The following is an 11518-nucleotide window of genomic DNA, read 5'->3' as shown; positions in this document are numbered from 1 at the left end:
ATGTCCTCCCCAATTTATTATCAGAATTGCAATGTTCTAATTTAGTTGGCCCGGCCAAAATAACAAATATAGTTTACAAAAATCCAAAAAAAACAAAAAACAAAAATTCTGAAAAAATAAAAGCTAAAAAGAGTGCTTTAATTTTGTCATTTCGGGTAAAAAAAGGGACATTAAAAAAAAATTAAAATATTAGGAAATATTGTAAATAGAATGATAGATAGAAATAAAAAGTAAATATTATTTTTCCTAAATTCAAAATTCAAATGTCCAAATGTGAAAATTCTGCTATATATCACGGGGCATCACTCAATTTATGCCTAGTCTTTATTGCAGGGAAGTGAAATTCCGCAATCAATTTATATGCCATGTAGGCCATCTCATAGAGTCATAGTCTTGATTGGAGGCCACCATCTGAGATGAGATCAGAGGAAGTGGTTTCAATGGGTTGAACATATCGGAAAAGTTGTTTGGCTATCTTGAACCGAAATTAAGTGTAAGATATGTTTTATAGGAATTAATTTAATTACTGATATTTAAGCCCTAATCATGCAGGCCCTCAACTTTAGATGTGTTAATTAACCCTCCAATCAAGTACCTTGCGTATTATTGAGATTCCTTTCTATTTGTCTGAAAACTGACAACAATTGCTAACTTCTGATTGTTAAAAGTATCTGCTAGAATCTAATCCTGTTTTCCAACTACTTATCCATCTTTTAAGACCTTAAAATAATAGGACATTTATAGGCATGATGCGACGTGATACCCCACTACTATATTACAATTTACACTAAGAAAAATGTTATTTACACATAAGGCCTTGTTTGAAAACCCCTTCCCCCTCCCTCAATTTTTTCCTCCTTTTTTCCCCCTCTCTCGGGCCCACTCAACAGACCTTGCCAGAAAAAATTTGGACATTTTTTACCCCTTGACTTGTGCATCCAGCTTTTCTTTGAGTGGGCAAAACATGTCCAGATTTTTTCTGGCAAGGCCTGTTGAGTGGGCCCGAGAGAGGGGGAAAAAATTGGGGGAGGGGGAAGGGGGTTTTCAAACAAGGCCATTATGGGCACAACAGCCCCTCACATGAGGGTGAGCCTCACTGTAACATATCATGGGCACAATAAGGACACAATTGTCCCTCACATAGGGATGGACCCCACACATTGGGATTCACCTCTATGTGAGGGGCTGTTGTACCCATGATGTATAAGTAACAAGGAAAAAAAAAAAAAAACTCGTTTTGGTAACGTTCAAGTTAGTGTCGTTTAGAGAAAACGACGCTAATTAACGTCATTCAAGGGTTTGAAACGACGTCAAAAGTGACAATGCATCTTTCAATAAATCATCATTAAAAAAAAAAAAAAAAAAACAAAACGATGTGAATTAACAACAATATATCAACATAGGAGAATGGTGCTACGGTATATAACATTACTCGGATGGAATAGCTATCATATTTAGTCTAACGATATCATTAACACCCCAAAAAATAAACACCAATGCTATATATTACATCTCTATTGCATTTGGTTGATGTGATATTGTCCATCGGTCTTTAGATAAGTCATTATTAAACAAAATTAAAAATTAAAAAACTAATAAACACTACTATGTGTAGGGGTGAGCAAAAACCAGCGAATTTGCCCCAGCCCGCTCCTAAAAATGCAGTTTTTAATGTTTTTTTAACGGGTATGAGTTGGATTTTAACCAACCCGTGCGGGGCAAGGCGGGGAGCGGGTTTAAGTAATTTTTTTTCCCGGATCCCCGCCCCACCCCGCGTAAATAAAAAATAAAAAATTAAAAAATTAAAATGCCTAACCCTAAAATCCCTAATACATTTCTCCTGCGCCGCACCCTCCATTCCCCCTTCATTTTTCTTTTATTTTCTTTGTTTTCCAGGGACTTCTTCACGATTTCCTGCATCTGCCCCGTTCTTCTTCAGTTCTTCCCATTTCTTATTTGGGAAGAGATGACCATGGATCCCCGTTATTCTTCAGTTCTTTCGATCTTATTTAGTTCTTCCCATCTCTTATTTGGAAAGAGATGACCATGGAGAGCTTGATAAGCCTAGCCGAGTCGCTAGTCTTGTGGGGGCGTCATGAAGCTCCAGATCAGGGTTGACGAGGAGACCGAGAACGACGGGAATGTTGTCGATGCTCGCTTTAAGACCGGTATTGAATGATTCCTCTCTAACCTCTCATCATTTTTTGTGATTTGTTTGAATCTAAATTTCTTTTTTGGTTTCTGAGAAAATTTAGCTTTGGTTTAGTTTCTCATGTATCTAGGAATTAAACCCGTATATTTCCGCACCCCCCGCCCCGCATCACCTTGCACCGTACGGATTCTCTCCATTTTGTGCGGTTCATGAGTGTGATTTTTGCAACCCGTAGGAGTGCAGGACGGTGCCAAAAAAGGGACATCCCCGCTCCATGCTCAGCCGTGACTATGTGAGGTCAATAAGATAAAGGTGTAACTTAATACGTAGACTTAATCAACAAAATAAAACCATAGAAGTGAATAGAAAGCACCAATTGGTTTGGAACCATGTCTCATAAAGTAAATGTCATTGTTTAAATCATTATTCTTCTTTTGTATGGACATGTAAAAAAAAAAAATAATAATAATAAAAAAAAAAATAGATAGCTTTGGTAATCAGCAGACAGCAAAGAGACGTGCTGTCAAGATAAATATTATGGTCAAAGTCGACTCACATACACGTCTCATGAAGGCAAGAAAATAAAAACAATAGCAGCCCATGAGCTGGCCAGATGGCATATTCCAACTCAAACCTCCACCGTCCTCATCTTGCGTGAAGATATTTCTGGTCGAGAAAGAGAGAGGAAGCAGCGTTTATCACAATTCACAATCACATGAATCAAGTGGAGGAGTGTCCTACCATTTTGAAATTTAAGATCGTTAAATTATAAAAATTCAAGTCGTATGCTACCTATTAATATGTGGCATATTATAGAAGCAAAAAAAAAAAAAAAAAAGAAAGTTTAAAAATATTTTTTTCTTTATTTTTTAAGAGATACATATTTTTCACTAAATTAAAATACAATTTTTTTTTCAAAAACTTTTATATGATATAAAGTGTAAAAATTTGATAAAAATATACTGATTCTCATTGTTAACATGTCACATTTTTAATATGTAATATTTTTCATATCGTTTGATGTATGAAATTATTTAAATTTACAAAATTTAAGAATCTCAAATTTCTTTAAAAGTATAGGGATCCTCATCTGAATAAGGGGTCTTTGGAAAAAAAAAAAAAAAAAAATTAAATCATTGCAGTTTTTGAGTTTCCTAAGACTAAAAATCCAAAGTCTGTTGCTGAATCAGTGAATCTTAGATATAAATTAGGTCCGGGCTACCAAAGGGGCCCACTCTGAAAACCGTGTCATTTTTGTCTTCTTACTTTCGTAAGGGGTCCAAGGGACAGCATGGTAGTATTATTTAAACGTTTCTTCCTTTGTTGTCTTTTTATTCGTCTTGTTGACTCCGCTAAATGTTATGACTTTGGATTCAAATTTTCTATTTTTTTTTTTAATTTTTAATTTTTTTTAAAAAGGATAGAATATAATAAATATTTAAATAATAAATACTATATATATATATATATATATTTGTTTTTGATGAATTTCTTTTTATTTTAAGATATTAGATATTATTACACTTAGATCAATGTCCATCACAAGGAGCGACCTAACCAGCGCATCATGTCTGCGTTGGTTCCCACTAGTGTTTTGGGTAGCACACACAAAGCATGATCGATGCGGATGGGTGGAGATCTCCGAGAATTAGGTACAACAATTAGGTGTATAAATTACTACTTGCGAGAGAGTTCCCGATGTCAGCCTAAGTCGTCGAATAATTCCAAATTTATTCTTGCACGAAAATAAATATAAAAATAAAAAATAAAAATGAAACGAAACGTTTCTCTTTATGCAATTAATTTTTTCAAAAAATTATTTATACATTCTTTGAAATGACTTTTAAAATTATAATTAAATTTGTGATATATTTTTTTTGTTAAGTGTTCATTTCTTATTAAATTTATTGTACTCCACCGCCTTTTAAAGGGAGGGCAAATCGTCCTTCAAATCACGGAAAGCGCCCAACGACCCACTCCACGATCTGTATGATTGCCTTATTTTAACGAAGTCACTGTCATCGTCCCCGGCCAACACGTTAAAAGTTTACGTTCTCTGCTTGTGTTCTTGCTTATCTTCCTACAAGCAATTTGGGCGTTCGGAGCTGCCAAGTGGGTCTGCATTTAGTAGAGCGACAAAGAGAGAGACGATTGTTCGGGTAAGATAGACCCATGCAAGCGACGTCCAAGGGTTCGATGCTATGAGCTGGTTTGACAAGCTGCGTTGCTCTTCCAATCTGAGCCGCTTCACTGCGGGCCTTCTCATCTTCATTCTCTACCATTCTTTCCAGTTAGTTTCCAATTTCTTGATTCCTATACACCCTTAAAACAAATCATCACTCTCGCTTTCTTATCGTTCCTATCGATTCATATTATATTCTCCTCCGTTTCTTCCATTTTCGGCCGTGAAAATTGCACTGTTTTTCTCAATGGAAACCAAGGAATTTTTCTCCACCACTCTGCTAGACGGTCAGTATATTCATTCTTCTTTTACCTTTCTTTTCTATATGTAACACACACACACACACAAACACACACACTATTATTTTGCCTTTTGTTTGGTGCATTTTTCGAAGGCACCGTCGCTCACCAAAATCCCAAATAGCCATAAACCCTAAAACTCAATCTCCCCACCACCAAAAGTCTCGTACTCGCTCTGACCATCCAATTCGCTTTGGCGATCTAATACGGTAAAGCCCAAAATTGGAAAATATAGCCTTGTTCTTGCACTGAATGTGATCTCTGTTTGAGCGACTACAGTGTCTCTGGATTGTGGAACAATTTGTATTCGCCTTTCTTGCATTGAATGTGATCTCTGTTAGAAAATTTTGTGCCCCTACTGATATTTTTATGCATGATGACTAGGCACAATTGCCTCCCCTGTTCAGAGGCAACAGGGTTCAATCCCTTCAGTTATTGTTATTGGCGGTGGTATATCAGGGACTGCTGCTGCACGAATCCTCCACGATGCGTCGTTTAAGGTGATCATATCTAATGCAATGGGATGTTTTGTTTTCTACAAGTGATGGGCAATAATTTGTCTTACTATCATCATTTTGTTCAGGTGGTCTTGCTAGAATCAAGGGATAGACTTGGTGGTCGCATTCTTACTGACTATTCATTTGGCTGTCCAGTAGATATGGGAGCATCATGGCAAGTTCACTTCTTATTTTTGTGGATCCCTTTCCCCGCGTTGGATGTTATAAATACAAATGGGTTGAGTGTTTTTAGTTCATTTGGTGCTCTGTACGGCTTACTTGCCCTCTTGTACATGGTTATGGACTATCATTGCAAACTTAATTCCCTGCTACTGGATTGGATTCCGGATTCCATGGCATGGGGAAGAGTTTACCAATGGGTTTTCTTTGAATGATGACTCTCATCTAAACCTTGATCTCAAACAAGAAGAAATTTAAATTCATAGAATTTCCCATGTCCAAAGGTGTGGGTGCCATCACTTCCACTTTGTAATGTGCATGCATTAACCTGTGCATCTGAAGAGCCATAAGATAGATGCCATTATTAATTCTCTTATGAATGCTATTCAGGCTACATGGTGTTTGCAATGAGAATCCCTTGGCTCCACTGATACGTGGTCTCGGGCTTACATTGTACCGTACAAGTGGTGATGACTCTGTGTTGTATGACCATGATTTGGAAAGGTAATCATTTCTTTGATTAACAGTTCTATTTTACTATGCTTCTGATGATGTATGTGCATCCATAAATGGCATACAGCATATATCCCTAAGATTAAAAGTGCCGTGTCTGAATGCTTTTTGGCCATCATAATCATTTTGGAGGCAATGAAACTCATTGATCCATGTTTTCATAAATGATGGCAGCCTTTTATCTTTTTCTCAATGTTGCATTGCTTTTACATGTTCTGAGCCAGATAATTAGTGGCTTAGCAAAATCCTTCTCATGACTCTAGAAGTCAGATCATTACCTTTACTATGGAGTAGTGAATAAACAAACATATAAAAGTAATTACCGTTTCTTGTCTATTCAGTCTGAACTTTGTCTTGAAGATCTGGATTTGGTCCTTTCAGCTATACACTCTATGATATGGATGGCCATCAAGTTCCTCAACAGATGGTCATTGAAGTTGGAGAAACATTTAAGAGAATTCTAAAAGAGGTAAAACAAAGAGCAACAACTTCTTCTCCTTTTTCTTTCACCCCCTCAAAACCTTTATTTCATGTTTCTGGCTGGAACTTTCGTTTCTCGTGTGTGTTCTGCTCCTTGGCATTTCACCAAGTCCTTGGCTCTTTTTGTGCACCACTAGACAGGGAAAGTAAGAGATGAACATAGTGATGACATGTCTGTTCTTCAAGCAATTTCAGTTGTGTTGGACAGGCTTCCAGAATTAAGGTATGGAAGCAGGACAAGTATAAACACTAGTTACAGCTCTGTTTCAAGTGTTGGGTCTGTTAGTTTCACTGATGGAACTTCCATTTTCTGTAGACAAGAAGGACTTGCCCATGAAGTGTTGCAGTGGTACCTATGTAGAATGGAAGCTTGGTTTGCAGCAGATGCTGATATGATATCATTGCAAACCTGGGATCAGGCAAGTTCTGTATCTGATCTTTCACAGTTAATAGTTCTTTGGCTTATTGGCTACACCTCCACAAGATAGACACCATAGATGGTGTATATAAAGATTTGAAGTTTTGTAAATTATAAGAAACTAAAAAATAATTAGATAGAAATTGTACAACATTCTAAGGGTTGCACATGATATGAGCATGGAGTATAGTTGCCCATGCCAAGTAGGTCTGCCACTGAAAAGTAAAATAGGTGAATTTCAGGTGGCTCCTAAGTCCCCATGCTTTAGATAACAAAGAATATGAGTTTTGAATACATCTTTGTCTTAACCTTTATAAAATTTCTGTCTCTATAACTTATAAGAGATAGGCCTTTTTTTGGTAAGTTAGAAATAGGCTTATCCGAAAAGATAATTACTGTTTAACAGGGCAATCATATCTTAAATCTGCTCCAAGCAGTTGTACCTCTTTGTCCACAAAATTTCAACTGTGTTTTCGAGACATTTGATTTTTTCTGTATGGGCCTTTCTTTATATTTGGCTGGCGTTGGAGTCAGTTGCCAGGTTAAAGAAAAAGGTTCTTGGATCATAGTATTGACTATAGTTACTCTCATACCAACATGATTGTAACTGGTGGCAATCTGATACTGATTGGCATTACTTTCCATTTTAAAGAGAGAATTGAAGTATGTTTAGGACACCGAATTTTTTGTTCGTAGAGATCTAAAACTGCACTTCCTATTACAGCTTTCTTTGTATTTTAGACTACTAGGAATAAATTGAATTTTATGTCTTGTATCCTTGGGGACGAAAGTAATTTAACTCCCTAGGAGGTATTGGAACTTGTGCAGTTGGTTTGCCCATCCTTGTTTGGTTGTGGTGCAAACTTCACCTAGTAAAAGTCAAAAAGCAAGATCTTAGGTGGGCAGCAGCCTGGAAAACCAAGATATATATATATAGATCAGAGTCCATTTCTTCATTATTGGATTTCACAAATATATATATTTGTGAAATTCAATAATGAAGAAATGGACTCTGATTTAGACCATAAACGGTATTGGCCTAGCCCATGGTGAAGATATAGAATCCTTTATCCATTACGATATTCATAAAGCTGAACTAGTTCTAGACTCTTTACACATGCTTAAAGCAACTTTGGAATCTAATAAGAATATAATGACCAAGGAGTTTAAATAAGCTTGGTAACTTTTGATTATTTTATGACTTGGATTACAAATCTTTTTCAAACTAAACTGTTAGTAGATCAGCTTCTTAAGTTATCCTTTAGGGACCCGACTGTCTGCTTTTTACCTGAAAGTTGCTTCTGAATTTTGTCGGCATTGTGTTGACTTAGGCTTCACTTGGTAGGTTATTGAACTAGAAGGAATGAAAAGGGAGAGAATGGAGAAGGGAGGGCAGCTTTTCCTTTGGTTGGCTGGGGTGGATCACCCTTAGAGAATAAATATACTTAGAATTTTATGATTGATTTTCTTTAAATTAAGAAAATGCTCTTAAATATTATTTTGTTGTATACATCTATGTCAATTTGATGGAATTTCTCTGCTGGGCCAGGTGGTGACTGGTAATCTTTAGTTTAAGTTACTTTCCTTCAGATTATCGCTTACATGATCAAGGGCATTCCTTGATGTACAGGAGCATGTTCTTTCTGGGGGTCATGGGCTTATGGTGCAAGGTTATGACCCCGTAATAAAGGCTCTTGCAAAAGATATTGATATACGTTTGAATCACCGGTATGGTTTCCATTTTCCTAGATGACTGAAGTGCATTCACATATTTAAATTATGTGCAGAAAAAGAAAGCAAAAAAAAAGAAAAAAAAAAAAAGAAGAGGGGGGGAGGGGGAGCAGAGGAATAGGAAAATCGAGCTACTGCAACCAGGATTTTAAGTAATAAATTAAAAACAAATACATTTTTGGTTCCCTTTCACATTAAACACCACTTAAGCTTATAGGCAGGGGCGAAACTAGCATTTTAGGCTTGGGGGGTAAAACTAAAAAGAAAAAAAAAGGGGGGGGGGGGGGGTTAACAATTTGATTTCAAAAACGTTATATGAATATTTTTTAAAAAAAATTGGGAAAGACAGCCCCTAAGCCACCATGCAGTTCCGCTCCTGCTTATAGGCTATGTTATGGGAGGACACCCTTTCCCTCACTTAGACACCGTTCTTGAGGAATAATCCTTGCTTGTTGGTATGATGCCGAGAGACTTTACTAGGTAAGCTAACTGGGCCTACAATAGGTGCTCGGAGTTCGTTGATAGATATAGTTTTTGTTATGCGACAAACATATTAATCAAGTTTCTGGCCAGTAGTACTAAGCTCAGTTTTTGTATCATTTTTTTCCCCCTACTTTCATCCAACATTTTGTTAATTCTTGTGGCTATCTCCGCGTGCAGCCAACATGCTATTTTGACCCTAAGAATTATAGATTTATTCTTGTTTTACTTTGCATAGCTTATGTGAATAAGAAAAATTAGTTCTTTCACGGTGCTTTATAAATCTTTATATGTAGAGTTACGAAGATATCCAATGGGTATAATAAGGTGATGGTCACGGTTGAGGATGGGAGGAACTTTGTTGCAGATGCTGCTATTTTAACGGTACCACTTGGGATTCTCAAAGCCAATTTAATTGAGTTTCAGCCTAAGTTGCCCGAGTGGAAGGTTTCTGCAGTCTCTGATCTTGGTGTGGGAAATGAAAATAAGATTGCTCTACGATTCAATAAAGTGTTTTGGCCAAATGTGGAACTTTTAGGCACTGTTGCACCCAGTTCTTATGCCTGTGGTTATTTTCTCAATCTTCACAAAGCAACAGGCCATCCAGTCCTTGTCTACATGGCTGCCGGAAGGTTTGCATATGACCTTGAGAAGCTGTCTGACGAGTCTGCTGCAAATTTTGTGATGTCACAACTCAAGAAAATGTTTCCTGATGCAACTGAGCCGGTACATTCATTCATTGCTTTTCTTGGATTTGTTTTGCTTTCAGCCAGTTTATCTATTGCTCTACCTATTACCGTCTCATTGCAATATAATGTTTGGATGGCCGAGAAAGTTTCAATGGTTACCTGACCTGCTTACTTGGTATTTTAATTGTCAGTATATGGACAAAATGCTGCATATTTTTTGTTAAGCAACCAAGAGTAGTTGATGATTAATATCAATTTCCTAGAGCTAATTTTTGATCGGTCCTCCTAAACAGGTTCAGTATCTTGTATCTCGTTGGGGAACAGACCCAAACTCTCTTGGTTGTTACTCGTATGACTTGGTTGGAAAGCCTGAAGATTTATATGATAGGCTTCGAGCACCCTTGGGTAATCTCTTCTTTGCGGGGGAAGCAGTTAGCGTGGAACACCAGGGATCTGTGCATGGAGCCTACTCAGCTGGAGTTATGGCCGCTGAAAACTGTCAAAGGCATCTCTTAAAGAAACTTGGTAACATGGAGAAGCAGAAGCTCCCATTAGTCTCTATTAGGGATCAAATTCTCAAAGACACTGTCCCCCTCCAGATCTCGCGTATTTGAAACATACCTGACGTTGACAAATTTAAGAAATGAAAAAAGGGCTGTATTTCTCAAAGCGCTGCAGGAAACATAGCGCCTTTTGTGGCAACAAAACGTCGCCACCAAAAGAGGGGGAAAAGGTAAAGTAAAGTTGTAGCGGGAGTAAAAAAATTCTTGATTAGATTCCTTCATTTTAGCATATGACTATTGACTGGCCGGTGTGGTTCCATTCGACTGTTGCCCAATACAATAAAGTTGGTTTTATTTGAAGGGTTAAATCCAATTTTAATACCTTTTCAGTTTACAGCATTATTGTCAAAAAGTTATTTGGGTTTTCAAAAATGACAATTTATTACCTGCCACGTTTACCAAATTACTATTCCATCAATTTTTCATCCAAAAAAAAAAATAAGGGTCATATTGCCACGTAGGTAAATAGCCACGTCATCTCCTACCAAATCATCTCATACTTGACACATTAGCGTTACTTGCCACATCAATATTTAATATATTAATTAAATATAATAAATTACAATTATATCCTTATGTAAAAAATAAATAAAATAAAATAAAAATGATTCTCTCTCCTTCCATAGTTGCCACGGAGACCCATGACCTGCCATCTAGATCCACCCCTCCTTGAGCTTTGAGGGGTGGCTGGCAGAAGTCCTGCTACCCCCTTGCTAAAGTCGCATAGCTCTACAAATCCTCCCTTAGGTCATGGAAGCTCTGCGACTACTCGTAGAGGAATGACTTCTGCGAGGGTTACACAGACGACATAATCCACCATTCACATACAAGAATGTAGAGCTCTATAACTATTCACAGAGATTGTCTTTGTGAGGGCTTGCAAAGGTGTGACCTTCGCAACCTATCCCTTGCGAGGAGATCGTGGAGATATACGGTCCTTCGCACCGTCATACGGCATAAGTTTTTAGGAGATGATGTGGCTATTTGCTTTGAAAATTAACAAATCAAAAATTTGGTAAATATATAAAACTCCCAAGTAGTAAAATTCATTTTTGGTATGTGTGGTTTAGGGTTTTAACAAATAACTCTCAAAGTTATAAAAATTGATTAATCACTTCCTGAAGTAAGCAAAAAAAAAAAAAAAAAAAACAAATTAGGTCATGTCGTTAGAAAAATTGACAATATTTTAATGTGCTAAATGGAGGTGGTTTTGCTACCTCATATAGCCATTTGTGGTGGTTTAAGCACTCCAAAATGGCAATAAAAGTAAATTTTTTTTTTTTGAGAGGTGGTTGAATCACTCCTGATGACGATAGAGTGGTTTGGCTACATTT

At 37.0% G+C, this 11518-nt stretch overlaps 1 protein-coding gene across 2 annotated transcripts; it reads left to right on the top strand.

The window, feature by feature from the left end:
• The first annotated feature begins 4104 nt into the window (after nt 1-4104).
• On the top strand, nt 4105-10518 carry LOC133859486 (probable polyamine oxidase 4). 2 transcript variants are annotated; one of them, XM_062294900.1, is made up of 10 exons: nt 4105-4621; nt 5018-5133; nt 5217-5305; nt 5701-5814; nt 6205-6292; nt 6441-6526; nt 6620-6722; nt 8352-8449; nt 9229-9658; nt 9915-10518. In XM_062294900.1, exons 1-10 carry the CDS (start codon nt 4582-4584, stop codon nt 10233-10235), a joined length of 1485 nt encoding a protein of 494 aa, XP_062150884.1. In that variant the 5' UTR covers nt 4105-4581; the 3' UTR covers nt 10236-10518. The 2 variants fall into 2 exon arrangements, with proteins under 2 accessions (XP_062150884.1, XP_062150885.1); XM_062294901.1 differs by lacking the exon at nt 4105-4621 and adding an exon at nt 4662-4842.
• Nucleotides 10519-11518: the final 1000 nt, after the last annotated feature.

This window comes from Alnus glutinosa, chromosome 2, assembly GCF_958979055.1.
Source record: "Alnus glutinosa chromosome 2, dhAlnGlut1.1, whole genome shotgun sequence".
Lineage (NCBI taxonomy): Eukaryota > Viridiplantae > Streptophyta > Magnoliopsida > Fagales > Betulaceae > Alnus > Alnus glutinosa.
This window is presented reverse-complemented; position numbering and strand designations above follow the sequence as displayed.

Excerpts from the sequence above, each read along its gene's own strand:
- LOC133859486 (XM_062294900.1), top strand. The coding sequence starts at position 4,582 with ATGGAAACCAAGGAATTTTTCTCCACCACTCTGCTAGACG. Across the intron at positions 5,134-5,216 it reads TCCACGATGCGTCGTTTAAG|GTGGTCTTGCTAGAATCAAG; the intron begins GTGATCATATCT and ends CATTTTGTTCAG. Across the intron at positions 8,450-9,228 it reads GATATACGTTTGAATCACCG|AGTTACGAAGATATCCAATG; the intron begins GTATGGTTTCCA and ends CTTTATATGTAG.